General features: G+C 45.2%; 1 protein-coding gene across 6 annotated transcripts in view; it reads right to left on the reverse strand.

Annotated features, from left to right (window-relative positions):
• The window catches only part of Syne2 (spectrin repeat containing nuclear envelope protein 2), a 297,205-nt gene that overhangs the window by 103,673 nt on the left and 178,218 nt on the right, over positions 1-15,314 (reverse strand). For all 6 annotated transcript variants that reach the window (XM_052185627.1, XM_052185630.1, XM_052185629.1 and 3 more), the window contains exons 57-62: positions 14,863-15,000; positions 10,519-10,704; positions 8,611-8,733; positions 7,137-7,319; positions 3,612-3,743; positions 24-212 (exon numbers count right to left, since the gene is read on the reverse strand). In XM_052185627.1, coding sequence (XP_052041587.1) covers positions 24-212; positions 3,612-3,743; positions 7,137-7,319; positions 8,611-8,733; positions 10,519-10,704; positions 14,863-15,000 — 951 coding nt within the window. The remainder of the gene's footprint in view (positions 1-23; positions 213-3,611; positions 3,744-7,136; positions 7,320-8,610; positions 8,734-10,518; positions 10,705-14,862; positions 15,001-15,314) is intronic.

Consider the following 15,314-nt stretch of genomic DNA (forward strand, 5'->3'; position numbering starts at 1 on the left):
AATTAAGCGCAAGCCACACCCACCTTCCTCTCAGAGGCGTCCCTCTCGGCCCCTGCACACTCTGAGGTGCCTGCAGAGGGCACATCTACTTCCTGCTCTTCTTGCTTCAGGTGCTCATGAAGGTTCAGCACAGCAGTCTTCAAGTCCACTAACAGATCCTCCTTTTTCTGGTTTAGATTTAGAATCTGCTTTTCCATCCCTTCGATCTCTCCCTGTTCAGAAAGAGTTGTGAGCATCATTCGGGAGAAATCAGAGTGGCTTTTGGATGCTCCGGGAACCAGCTTCCCTCAGTGCAAGGAAGCTGTCCTGTCACTGGACCCAGTAGCTACTTCACAGACCTTGTAAAGCAGAGGGTCTGGGGGTTGAACAAAGCATGGGAACTTGTGACGAGGTCCAGAGGTGACTGATGTGCAGCCAGGGTGGGGCCAGGGCCGTAGTAGCTGACCACAGGACTCACCGATCCAGATTCCCAGGCCGGGAACCGCCAGGCTGCACTTTGATGAACGCGTACTTCCCACTTTGCACACATGTTCCCATGTTCCCCAGGAGATTATTAAGATGATTATTATTATAAACAAGTAGGTTTTCCTAGATATGGAAAAGCCCACTGTCTGCCCATTAGGATGATGGAAGTATAGAATCTTAGGTTTTGTAGGAATTGTGGGTGACAGTTACTCTGACTCTCCAGCGCCCCTTGCCTGAGCTCTTCTTTAGAAAGCCAGCATTCATTCAAAGTCTCTCCCTGGCTGGGGTGCTTGCTTAGCATGCACGTGACTCCTAATTTCATCTCAAGCACACACACACACACACACACACACTCACACACACACACGCACACACACACTCAAACAAGCATGCTTTGAATGTATTCCTTAAAATCCCTCTCCAGTCAATATTCTTAAATTCACTAAATTGTGTATGTATATATGTGCACACGAGTGCCATAAGTCACCCTCAGAGCTATCCATCCCTAAAAACAAACACTCAGGGTCTAACTCGCCCTGACTGGCTTAATTTACCATGTAGACCAGGCTAGCCTCAGACTCGGAGATCTGGTTGCCTCTTGGGATTAAAGACATGTGCTACCACACCTGCCTATCTGTTATTTTTTGAAACAGGGTCCGACTTCCTAGAACCCAACAAGTGAATTACGCTGACTGGCCACCAAGTCCAGCGCCGCCTCTGGTACCCCACGGCTGAGATTGCAAGCACACACCACAACACTGGCCTTTTTGTTTTACTTTCATAGGGGTTCTGGGAATTGAAATGAGGTCCAACAAGCACAGTCACCGACTGAGCTGCCTCCCTAGTCCCCAAGAAAGTGACATGTCACTATGAACAAGAGAGAGTGCTGACGTCTCCAGTAAGAAGGCAAATCTGTCAAGTTGCAGCTGGTGTGCCGGGCCAACCTCTGGCTTCCCGGGGACTCCTGGGTTCTGACACTCATTGTTAAACTAATACCCCTATTCTAACTGCATGGAAAGCTCTCTACTAGCAGTTAACTCTGAGTTGACTGTGTTTCATGTTTCACTTTCAATAAACACTAAACTTCAAGAGGAGATACCCCCAACAGAAGCAGTACCAAGGCCATTAGGATAAACTCAGAAAAACAGCGACCAGTGATCTGTAGGCTGGTAGGCACTGAGCTGCCATCTGCACTGTGGAACCCATGGCACTTTGGGAGCCTCTAGCGGGGGCCAGAGCTGAGGGACACTGTCCCTGAGGTTAATATCATTGTCACAATGCTACCAAAATGTTTCTGGCTGTTTTTACTGTGTTGGTACTTAGACTAAGGGCACAAATGGATTACTGGTAAACCTACAGGCATCTTGAAGAATCAAGGTAGGTGACACCAATTATTTATGGTAGGAAAAGCTTGCCAATCCCATTCAAGAATGTCCTTGATGAAGACATACACGCTGGGGATTAGTGGTAGAGGGTTTGCCTAGCAGGCCCCATGTTCAGTCCCCATGATGCATACCCCAAACACACTGCCCCCTCCTTTTTCTTAGAGAACATCATTTTTACACAAAATTAAATTGACAATAAGCTATACTTAGAATTTAAATGCGATTCTTCAAGATTTTTCTCAAGAAATGGTGTTGTATAAGGACTATGGAAACACATGAAGCTTAGGAAGTATTGCGTGTATAAATACATTTAAAGTTTTCTTTAAATGACTCAGGATGACATACTAAGGTCGTCACATGATGTGTTAGGAGATACAGCACAGTCCTGGTTTATGGAGGAACCAAAACTAAGGTTGTGAAGAATCCATTGATGAGGCCTTAGATCCCACTCACAGTTAGCCCTAACTTGCCATTGTTGAGTTTTTGTGTAGGGTTGTTTTGTTGTTGTTATTGTTACTATTGTTGCTTTTTAAATGGCCCTGAAACTATGTGGCACACGCCTTTAATCCCAGCTCTCAGGAAGGCAGATACAGAGGAAAGTAGAACTTCGTGGGTTTGAGGCCAGCCTGGTCTGCACAGTGTGATCTTGTCTGCCATCATCCCTTCTAAATGGCTGATGACCATTCAAGTACAAGAGTCTCATTTCCAAGTGGGTGTTTATAATGACAATCTCAGCTTTGCTCCCGACAGTTTTATGCTCCTGGGGAAATCACTGTGGTGGATATCAAATCCTCTGGTAGAGCTAAGGGAGAAGTTTACTTTTTCTTGGGTCAGTTCTATTTGCCCCTTCTCTCCTGACACACGCCCATTGCCAGCCAGGTGTTCTATGTTGGTGGTCCATCAGGGCTCATAAGGGCATCGAGGAAACAATAGTGTGTGTGTGTGTGTGTGTGTGGTGTGATGATCCACCAAGATGTGTCCTAAGTGTGACTTCCTTTATTTGTACTTACACAACATAAGCTCTTTGAAGTCCTGAGTTTTTAAGTATTTGAAGAAACTTGGCCCCCTCACCCTCTGACCTGCTCACACTGGGCCTGTGTTACCAATTCAGCAGTAATGGGCTTTGTCTCCCGAATCTCTCATACTTTACCTTTTACGTTCAGCAAGCTACCCTCAGTCTCCCAGCTAGTAAATGTCTGGGAGTTTTGAGTACTATGCCAACTGCCTGCCTGTGCCCATCAGGTGTCAGGAAAAATGTGCATCCCTCGTGGCCGGGGCCTCTCTCACACCATTTCAATACAGACGTACCGATATAAAAACAAAGCCTGAAAAGGCTCTACCCAGACAGATTTATGGCACTAAAAATACAGTCCTTCATTATATCAATGTTCAGAGTTTTACTACCATTGAAGTCCAGCCTACCCACTCTACCCAACCCCCACATCAGCTTCTTGGGTACAGAGGAAATCAAACCAAGACGTGACGTGCTTATAGTGTGGGCTCCCAATAAGCCACATATGAGGACTCAGAAGCCAAGGCCTACCCAGGTTCTGTAACTGGGTCTCAAGTCCAGGGGATGCAATGGCAAATTAACGATACCACTCAACCACAGCGTCACAAAGTAAGAATGGGAAGAACATTGCTGCAGTTGGGGGAGAAAAGATGTCAGGCACAACACTGTCATACTACAAAAGATTCTAGACAGCAAGGGTAAAGTATGCACTCACAGGATGGACGGATAGGGGAGTGGATGAGGCGTACCTGTAATGGCGGCAGGTCGGCCACCTGGTCCTGTGACGTATGATCAGGGGAGAACTCCGCTGAGTAGCTAGTTAAGATCTGCTTCAGACTGTCTATTTCTTCATCACATTCAGCGGTCTGCTTTATGACAACCTATAAAATGACACACAGCCCCCACAGAGTCACTGTCACCACCTAAGTGACACACAGGCTGTTTCCGTTCTCCAGCCCATCCCAAGCTCCTCTGAAGTACAACTGTGCACGCGTACAGATTTCAAGAAGAAAAAGAAGCTTTTTTACAATAAAAAATTATATTATTATTTTGTATTTATTTGTGCATATATGGGAGTAGGAGCTGTACTGTCGGAGGTCAAAGGACAGCTTGCAGGGGTTGGTTCTCGTCTTCCGCCACTTGTATTCTTGGACCAACTCAGGTTGCCAGGCAGAGCAGGCAAGTGCCTTTCCCTACTGAGTCACCTCACAGGTCCCCAGGATATCCCTGTTGTCTATATTTGTTTTCTAAATAAACAAAATTTCCCAATATAGTTATATTCTATATTTCAAATATTACCTGCATTTATATTCAGAATCTAGATGGTGATGTTTGCCACACTGGAGCCTAACCTTTCTACCTCCCGAGACCCCAAGGCAGCTCAGCAGGGATAAAGGCCCAAACTGAATTAAATGTTTCTTTGTTCTGATGTGTTTCTTTCTTTTTGAAAAAGTTTCATTTATTTTTGTATAGATTTTTTTTTGTTGTTGTTTGGGTTTTTTTTGTTTTTTGGTTTTTTTTTTTTTGGATTTGGCTTTCTCGAGACAGGGTTTCTCTGTGTAGCCCTGGCTGTCCTGGAACTCACTCTGTAGACCAGGCTGGCCTCGAACTCAGAAATCCACCTGCCTCTGCCTCCCAGAGTGCTGGGATTACAGGCGTGCGCCACCACAGCCCGGCTGTATAGATATTTTTAATGTCTGAGTACTCTGTCTGCATATATACCTGCATGCCAGAAGAGAGTATCACATCCCATTACAGATGGTTGTGAGCCACCACAGAATCACTGGGAATTGAACTCAGGACCTCTGGAAGAGCAGCCAGTGCTCTTAACCACTGAGCCATCTCTCTAGCCCCACTCTTACATATTTCTAATCTAGGGCCCTATTCAGGGAAACATTTTATATGGTAATGTAAAGTTCTTAAGTCTTATAAAATTACTGATGTGTCATGTACACCATTTAAGAAAATTTCAGAATTGTGCATGTGCATGTGCACAGACACACTTGCTCCTTCCACCTTTCCGTGGGTTCTAGGGATCAAACTCAGGTGCCAGGCTTGCAAGGCAAGCTGCTTTACCTATTGAGCAGTCTTGTTAGCCCATGTATTTACCATGCTAATATGATAAACACGAGGCATGTTCCACATACAGAGGTGCCACGCCTGATCCTGAACACACAGTGTACATTATTTGATATTACGGTGGATTTTTCCAATCCGGACATCTCCCTGCTGCCCTTTAGAGTCAGCGACGTGCATTTCATGAGTAACGGCCAGAAGCTTCCAGAGCGTTGTGAGTTTGAAGAATGAGACAATGCTAACCAGAACATGCCACGGACTGTAATGTCCAGGGAAGAAAGCTCAGATTTATTTGTAGACTAAATGAAGCAATCAAAGTTTGATGAAATATTAGAAACCGAAACAGACTTCAAAAGCAAGTCTTAGTATTTCTCTGGTGTGCATCATACTGAAGCAAAATGTCTTTCGAAATGACATGGATTCTATCCTACACATAATCCTTCTTAGTATTTAAATAAAATATTTAACCAATAATTCTAGCTGCTGGCTAGAAATGAGAAACTATGATCACTGCACATACCTGCTCCCCAGCTCGCAGAAATGAATGACATCCCGTTACACCCCATAGAAGTCATCTGTCTTACTTTCCACAATGGGGGGGGGGGGAGGCTTGTCCTGCTCAAGTGGGAACTAAAGGAAATGTCCCAGATTCCAATATTTTTCATTACCAATGGCTTAGTTGTTTTGAAATATATGAGGGGTACATGCGATTCCAACCCACCCAGTGAGATGGAAAATGTTCACAGCACAGTTTGATGCCTAAGCTGACAAAAAAAAAATTACACATATGATATCCTCCACCATCACTCTGTTTTTGAAGAGGCCACTTTAACGCACAGTCAGGGCTATTTTCCTTTGCTGACCAGAGGCCCAGTAAGATAGAAGAGATTAAAAATGATCCATCACATTTGATACTTTTTACTTCACTTTCAAACTATTTTTTGAAAAGGTACAGTGACTGCTAGGTCACTTTCCCCTCTGTTGGTATTAGGAGAGAAATGACATCAATTGATTAGCAGCCAGGTCAGAGGCCAGAGGGTGGTTATGCTTCAAATCAGGGAGAATAGGATCCCCCAACTTTAGAGGAACGGGATGTCCACCTCAGTGCAAAGGAGTTTTAGAAGTAAGAAGATACAGCCCTTTCCGATGCAAGAGACAGAGTCTCTGCCCAGTGTGCTTGTGCGTTCAAGGGTCTTTTTAACAATTTCTGTTCTATGGGAGTGGCTGTTGGCTTAAGAGTATAAACTCTGATGATTCTGGCTTGAGACTGGTAGAGTAATAAAATTTACAGAGGGGTGGGGAACCCTCCTGAGAGGGATGGGAAAACGCCAGAACAAAACTGCCCTCAGGATGGAAAAACACTAGAAGATTCTAGAACTAAAATTCCTGCCTCATTGCACAGGGACTAATCCTGACACAAGGTACCTCTTTGGTCCTCCGCTGGCTCTTTGGACACAGGTCTCCCTGAGATGGTAAACGGTCCTGGGCTACCGCTGCCTGGTGCTGGGGAATACACTGAGCTTTAACCACAGGGAGAGGAAGTGATCGGGTGGACAAGGAGACTGCTATGTGCTGCAGTCTCCAGAGGCTGAAGGGCCTTGATCTGCTCTGATTTCTCTCCCGTGTTTCACACACACAGGTCCTTAACAGCAGAACTAACAAACACAGCAGAATGCGAATGCTCTCAACCCAACTGGAGCTAAGGTAACAAACATGAGGTAGGAGGAGTGTGTTTACTTATTTAAACTAAATGCCACCTCTCGAGGAACAACTGCTTTCAATTAAACTTGAAAACTACAAAGGGTGGCTTTTGTTTTTGTCAGCTTGACACAGGCAGGGGTCATCTGGGTAGAGGGAACCTCCAACAGACTAAGGTAAGTCATAGGTAGGCATTTTCTTGATTGCCACTTAATGTGGGAGAGCCCAGCCTAGAGGGGGCAGTGCCACCCCCGGGCAGGTGGCAGTATAAGAAACCTAGCTGAGCAAGCCAGTAAGCAGGTCTCCTCCATGGCTTCTGCTTCACCTCCTGCCTCCAGGCTTCCCTCAGTGGACTATGACCCAGGATGCCAAAGCTAAGCAAACCGTTTCCTCCCCAAGCCTTTACGACAGCAATAGAAGCCAAGCGGAGAAGAAGAATGCAGCCAACTTCTCCTGAACATTTTCGTGCACCAAGTTGACTCTTGTCATAAACCTCTCACCTTCAGTAACTCGTTTTGTTCCTGAGTCACATTTTCCAAGAGTTTCACGTCTTGTAAAAGCTGGCTTGTCCTCTGAAACACAGGCAGGGGTTTGGTTCCTGTCTGGGGCAGCCTCAGTTCCATTTGGTAAGTCATTATCTCAGCAATGGTCTTTTTCATGGGATGGATGTTTTCAAGTATGACCTTAACAGCAGCGAGGAAGCCCAATACAGAAATGAAAACAGAAACAAAAACAAACAAACAAATATCCCCCTCCACGAAAGCCAATGAAAGTTGACTTAGTGCAAATTAAAATATTTATATTTTAATATTGGTCTTTAATATGCAATCTCACTTACAAATGCTTTATTTTTAATTGCGAGTATATGCATGTGCTGGGAACCCAACTCGGGTCCTCTGCAAGAGCAATATGCTCCTAACCGTCGAGCCACCTCGACAGTTCTGTGGTTTTTAAAGCATTTCCTTAATTCAGATTTGAGGTATGGTAGTGGATAAGGGTCTTAGGAAAAAATGTTTGGAGAAGGACTATTTCCAAACACGACATCATCATTCAGACAACCCTTCTCTATATGGGATTGTGACTTACTTCTGTATGCTGTCACTAGGCAGGTGCCGAATCTTCTAAAACAACTATATGCCCAGGCTTCCTGCAATAGTCCTTAAAAAATGCTCCCTGAATTGATCACAATATCTGGCCAAATTAAACATTATTACAGACTTCATAGCTAATGACCTTATTTCACACTAAAGGGAAGCACACTTAACCCCCATTCCACAGGCAAGGAGACTGGGTTCCCAGAAGGAAGAAGACCTGATTAAGTTTAGACAGCTTGGCAGGGAAATTAGAACTCAGGTTGACCTGATCCCCAAGTGTCTGCTGGAGATCACAAGTCTGTACATTTGCTGTGACACTGTGCATGGATCTTTATAAATTATAGCTTAGCTAATGACCTCAGTACCAACAGAGAGAGATAATGAGAATCCAGGAAAAAGGATTGCAGGGGTCAGAGACTCCCCACTGGCTCACAAAAGTGCTCAAGGTCTGGGGGGGGGGGAGGGCAAAGCTTAAATGACAAAGCACCTACAGGACAACTACTGCTGCACAAGGAACGCTCTAAATATGATTTAAATGATTTTCATGGAGCTGTGACTAAGAGCACCGACTGCTGTTCCACCCAGGCTCAGTTTCCAGCACCCACTTAGTCCTGGGTGCAGTCCCAGGGGATCCTACACCGCCTTCTGGCCTCCAAAGGCCACACTGCATGTGCTGCATGTATAGGAAAACACTCACATACATTAAATAAAAACTCAAAAATATTTCAAAGATATTTTCATATGTATTTACAGCTAGTCCCAATCTCATCTGTATTACTCTAATGAATCCAACACATTGGGTCAAACTCTGTGATTACATATTTTTAGGTAGACAGTAAGTATTATTTAAAAAAAACTTTCAAAAATAGTTCATCCCTACCTCCCCATGCTTGAGATGTTCTTCAGGTGGAAAATCAAATATTTCTTTGGATAACAGGATAGCTTTGATCTTTGCAACCTTTTTCTCCATTGATTTAACTTCAGACTCGATTGCCACCACGTCCTAGAGTGCACATAAGACACACCCCTGTATTCCATGCTGCACATTAATAACCCATAACTCATAATACACTGTTATTAATCCTGTTCTTTATTCTCAGATCTAATCAAGGGGTATTTGCCACTTATACTGCTTAATAACTATATTTCACACACATATGTATGTGGCTTTTAATAGAAAATGTTAGTCTAAACTGCACCAGAAGACATTGTGGAAGCCAGGCGTGGTGGCACACACCTTTGATCCCAGCAATCAGGAGGCAGAGGCATGCGGATCTCTGTGAGTTCGAGGCCAGCCAGGTCTATAGAGTAAGTTCCAGGACAGCCAGGGCTCTTTTATATAGAGAAACCTTGTCTTGAGAAAAACAAAGCAAAGCAAAACAAAACAAAACAGGGATTGTGAAGTCAAGACATTCACTGGGTCACTTTCCAGTTGCTCATGAGAACAACGGTTGGCACGCCTCCAAGCCAGCTTCTAACATGAACTATGGAGTGTCTACACACTCTTTAAATTTATCTTTGGAATGTGTTTAAATATGTAAACACAAGTAGGTCTGGCATTTTGGAAATTCCCATCACTTTAAGGAAAGGAAGGAAGGAAGGAAGGAAGGAAGGAAGGAAGGAAGGAAGGAAGGAAGGAAGGAAGGAAGGAAAGAAAGAAAGAAAGAAAGAAAGAAAGAAAGAAAGAAAGAAAGAAAGAAAGAAAGAAAGAAAGAAAGAAAGACGAAGTTACTCTTAAGAAACTAAGAGACAAAAGCTGGGAGAGGCCCTGGGTGCCCTCCCCTCCCCCGACTGAGCTCCTGCGGGGCACGGTGCTGCCGAGGGTGGCGTAACCTACTCAGAGTCATTGCAACACCACGGCTCTTGTCTAATGGTTAATGTTCTCAGTGTCAACGTCTGTAACTAGACCAGGAATCTTAAAGTAAAATGCTAGAAAAAGAAGTTGAGATATGTGAGGTACGCCCATATGTTGAAGTGCTCTGAGCAGCAGAGAGTGCGCAGGCCTGGGCTTAGAGGTCAGGACAGATCCCACATGATAAGAAGATGATGCGGGGTTGACAAGAGAGGCTTTGAAATCAACAGAGAAAGGCTGAAGGCTTAAAATTATAGCAGTTGGGAGTTACTCAATAATAAAGAAAACGGCAGAAGTCTGAAAGTAAAAGCGTTAAAGTACAGTAATTACTTATAAAAACAGCTAAATTATGACAAATGAAATTACATTAAAAACTGATATATTATTATTATTATTATTTTGGTTTTTCGAGACAGGATTACTCTTGTGTAGCCTTGGTTGTCCTAGAACTCATTCTATAAACCAGGCTGGCCTCAAATTCAGAGATCCACCTGCCTCTGTTTCTCAAGTGCTGGGGGCTAAAAGTGTGTGCTACCATCGCCCAGCTTAAAATGTTTTTTTTTAACCTAATATTTAAGAATCTGTACCAAACTACAGAATGCATCGCAAAGTCATTTCCATCAAAGATCACAGAAGCATGCCACCACTTTGGAAAAGGCTTCTGTAACTAAGAACTGACCCCAGGAATCAGGTCAGAGAGAGAACAAAAAAGAGCAAGCATCTTTATCAGGGTTCTTCACGCTGGAGGGAGGCGGACACCACTCTGGGTGACCGGTGGGAAACTTCCACCATTGTACAAAGTAACACAAGAAATAACGTCAATTAACAATGTATCTGCTTAGAGTGCTTTGGTCGGATTTGAGGGTGATTCCTGGCAGAAGGTGCTAAGTAAACAGAACACAATACACAGGAACCCACAACTTTTCTGTCACTTACATCTGCCACCTGCTGGGCGTGTGGGAGGGCCTCCACTATCTGCTGCTGTAGAGCTGCCACCTGGTCACTTAACTCGTGGATGGTCTGGATCAAGTCATCGGTTTCAAAAATGATTGACAGATCTTCTAGGTCGGTGAAAATTGAATGTAGAAGGCTGTGTTTCTGCTCAGAATCTTCCAGAGCCATCTAGATAAACAAGAAGAAGAAGGGGGACATGCCAGTCTGAGGAAACGAATCCTCCAAGTTCAGATCCAAGAGGATGTAGGGAACTGTCTCGGAAGCTCTAGGTCCTGGTCACTTCTGTGTTCAGAACAGAAACAATGAGGCTCTACGGTCTGCAGGGTTGGGGGCGGGATGTGACTTGAGCATCTGCTGACAGACCCCCATGAGGTAATCAATGCTGGTTGTCTGAAGAGTCCAAATTTTCCTGGAGCTTGTTATACGACAACAGCTAACACAAAGCAGCAACCCAGCTATCTGTTAGGCGTTGCAGTGATTAGAGCAGCACTTAGCAATGGGGAGGGCCACTGATGGCTGCTGTAAAGGGGTGACTCGCAGGCACACTGTGCTAAGTGGACGTGTAATTCAAATAAACAAAAATTAAAGGACCTGCTCTGTAGCTCAGGCTAGCCTTGGTCCTACAACCTAGCCTTCTAACCACAACTTTACAGTGAATTGCTACTATGCCCAGCAAAATAAACTTTTTTATTTATTTATTTATTTTTTTGGATTTGTTTTTTTCGAGACAGGGTTTCTCTGTGTAGCCCTGGCTGTCCTGGAACTCACTGTGTAGACCAGGCTGGCCTCGAACTCAGAAATCTGCCTGCCTCTGCCTCCCAAGTGCTGGGATTACAGGCATGTACCACCACTGCCCGGCTAAAATAAACTTTCTTATGTTTAATGGAGAATGCTGTCAGTCATTTAAGTAAATTGAAAAGGAAGAAATAGGGAAACATACATACATACAGACAGACACATATATATATAGAGAGAGGGAGGGAGAAAGAGAGGGAGAGAGATAGGAAGGGAGGGATTGAGAGAGGGAGGGAGGGAAGGAGAGAGGGAGGGAGGGAGGGAGGGAGGGAGGGAGGGAGAGAAGCAGAAGAGAGAGAGAGAGAGAGAGAAATTAAATGACAGAAAAGAAAATGAGGAAAAAACCCGGACAGCTATGGCAGCACAAGCCTGTAACCTCAGCCCCTGGCAGGTGCCGGCAGGGGGATTAGGAGTTCAAGGCCAATTTAAGCTACAGGAGACCTTGCCTTAAAAAGTCAAAACCAAAACAAATAACTAAACTAAACCAAAGGGAAAAAATAATAAATAATGCCAGAAAACAGAAAGGCGTATTTTACTAAGAATTCGCTCCTTATACAGTGTGCGTGTGGGAAGAAGCACGTGAACGCTGTAGCGTGTGGATGGAGGTCTGAGGACAACCTGCGGGAGCCGGCGCCATTCTTACACCACGTGGGCACCATTCTTACACCACGTGGGCACCATTCTTACACCACATGGGTGCCATTCTTACACCACGTGGGCACCATTCTTACACCACGTGGGCACCATTCTTACACCACATGGGCGCCATTCTTACACCACATGGGCGCCATTCTTACACCACATGGGTGCCATTCTTACACCACGTCGGCCCCAGGCTCAGTGGCACAGCGCCATTACCTGCTGAGCCATCCTGCATGCTCAGGACAGCTATTTTAATTATAAGGACAAAATGTAATTTTTTTACAGGACTAGTTCTTACTGCCCATTTGAGGATTTACTAGGACCCACTGTGTGGGAAACAAGCCGGTAGACTCCCCTGCCCTACTCCCTCTGCTCAGCCCAGCCATTCAGAATGTCCCAGAACAGTTTGAGGAACTCCTTCACACTTAGGATGCACGGTAAGCATGTCTGTAGAACGGAGCAGAGCTATCTATCCTTTCTCCTGAGCTTACTTAAATCATTTTAAAACACGGAGAACAGAGACACAGCATCCTTGCTCTCTTCTGTCTGTGCAAACTCTCAAGAGTGCTAAGGTCCAGACTGCTGACATGGTCCTGGTGGTGGAGAGCTTGCCTAGCCTGCGAGAAGTCGTAGAATCAGTCACCAGCATCACAGGAGTCTAGAGAGGGTGTGGTTCTGTGAGCCAGTAATCCTGGGGCAATGGAAGCAGGTATCATTCCAAGTTCCTAGACAGCCTGGGCTTCCTGAGACTGCCTCAAAACTAAGATGAGATACAATACAATACAATACAATACAATACAATACAATACAATACAATACAATACAATAAAATGCGGGGGGGGGGGTGCTACTCTCCGAGGCTGGAGAGTAGAGTGAGGGCTCAGAGGGTAAGAGAACCCACTTCAGTTCCCAGCACCCACAGGGCTGCTCACCCTTCTGTTAACTCCTGCTCTCGAAGATTCAATGCCCTCTCGTGGCCTCCACTGGTACTGCACACCCAATGCACTCACACACACACACACACACACTCACATACACACACACACACACAGGAATATGCATATACAAATAACTTTCAAAAATGGTAAATCATAAAACTGATTTAAAATAGAAATCTAATATGATCTTGGGATGTAGAGGATCAACCCGAGGTGTGTGAGGGGAAGCCGGGGATGAGGGACAAAAGGAATCACAAGGACAAGAAAAGGAATAGGTGGGTGAAAACAGAAACGGGCCCCATAGGACAAAAAATGTGCCACCAAATCTGGACTGTCAGGGAGGAGAGGCCAGCCCTCAGGGGAGCACTGTAACACCTTAAATATTAAAGGACCTAGACCATCTTTGAGGTCTGGCTACTATGGAAACTTATGAAAGAACTCCTCAGTGACTCTTTCTCCAGACCTAATAATGAGAGAAAGACAACCAAATGACCTTTACAATCAACCCAGTCAGTACCAGGCACTGGACAACCCCTGGCAGCCATGGCCCAAGAAGAGAAACACTTCCACTGGCTCTGTCTCTTTGACTGGCACAGAGAAGGATGCTCAGAAAGACAGCATCTTCTGAGGCAGGGCATGTTAGACCTGACTTCTATTTCTATTGCCAGGTAACTACTTATTATATGTGTAGATGCTTAAAACCAAAGACAGTTATATGGCTATGTTCCAGGGCTCAGGCCTAGCATAGATGCCTTCGACTCACAGAACCTCAAGGCTGCACCTGAGAGGCCATCTGGGGCACAGGGAGTGAGAAGGCCTCCCTCCTGACTGAGGAGAGGTTGTCGGTGGTTTTTGGGGGGAGGAGATACCACTTTCTTCACTGGTGTGTCCTCGGACAATCTGCCCATGTTCCCCTTAATACCCTGCATACCCATGCTGGGCTTGTTTGTTTTGTTTTAAAGAAATGAATTATGAGGGGGCTTGTTGGAAGATTTTCAATGGGAGAGTTGAAAAAAGGTAATGGTGGTAAACATGACCAGAATCATTATATACATGTGTGTATAGAAGTGTCTAAGAGCCATCTACATGGGGCCTTGTATGTAGTTCAGAAGGCAGGTTTGCCTCACCTGGATGAAACCCTGGGTTCCATCTCAGCACCATAGACACAAGGCCAGGTGGCACAGGCCAGTAATCTCCACCCGGGAAAGCAGAGAGACAAAAGGATCAGAAGTTCAAGGTCAGCCTCATACACAGCAAGTTCTAGGTCAAGCTAGGACACAGCAGGCATCTTCCAGGTTTCTTTTCAGTAGTTGATGATCAGTTGTTGGACACAGGGTAGCTGTTAGAGCCAGAGGTTGCTCTCAACTTTAAGAAGCCACTCTGGAGACCTGTTCCAACAATTCTACCAATATGGTGGCTATATGCTTCAAGGCAGCAGGGGTGTCTATAGTCTGTTACTCGGAATCCTTGGCATTGAGTGCTTGTGACAGGTGGTGTATTCATAAGAATGGCCATTTCATTTCCTTAGCCATGTGACATGACCTAATGGACGATGTGGCTACCTTATCTCATTCCTGCTCGTGCCTGAACACCGGGGAGAGGGGATCCCACAGATCGTGTACCCAGGTAATGAGAAAAGTGGATATCATTTTAGAACTCTAGGAGCCATAACCTTCAACACCATCTAGCATAATGTCTTACCTCATAGGTGGGGGAAACTGAGGCCCATGGAATATATAACTCTAGCATTAAAAGAGACATGCCATAGGACAAGAAGACCCAGAACTTCCTAGTCTAATGTTTGCCACTGTCCCAAGCGTCTCTCTGTGTCTTGGCATGGTTATGGTAAGGATGCATTTCAAAATGGATCATAAAAGCCCAGGTACTGCTGCTCAAGAAGTCCCTCTTCACTCTGTAGGTTCTCTGACTGAGAGAACCCTGGGGGTCCTACCTGGAGGGCACTGGCACGGTGGCTCAGGGTCCTTGAAGAGTCATAGCAGGCCGGATTGGTCAGCAAACGACTGGTCTTTTCTATCCACGCCTCTGTACTCTTCAGAAGATCACTGTATTCTTCCATCTTGATGGTGGCCTGTGGGCCGGGAAGAAATGGAAAGCCAGCTGTTGAAGGGTAGTTACTGGGTTGGACTGACCCTTAGGTGGGGAGCTAACCACTGTTGGTCAGTGATATTCCAGGCCTTTGGGGCCTTTATCATGGCTGAAGACACAGGCACTCCTGCTCCAAGTAAAAAACCTTCCAACTTGTCCTCGACAGGGTTTAAGGAGTTCCTGCTAGAGCCTTGACAAAGGTTCCAGTCAGTGTTTCACCTAAGCCCAGTCCCATTTCAACCTCATTCTCAACACAGAGCTTGTACTCTCTCCTCGGGTTCAGGCCCTGACCCTATC

This window comes from Apodemus sylvaticus, chromosome 6 (genome assembly GCF_947179515.1).
Source record: "Apodemus sylvaticus chromosome 6, mApoSyl1.1, whole genome shotgun sequence".
Taxonomy (NCBI): Eukaryota; Metazoa; Chordata; class Mammalia; order Rodentia; family Muridae; genus Apodemus; species Apodemus sylvaticus.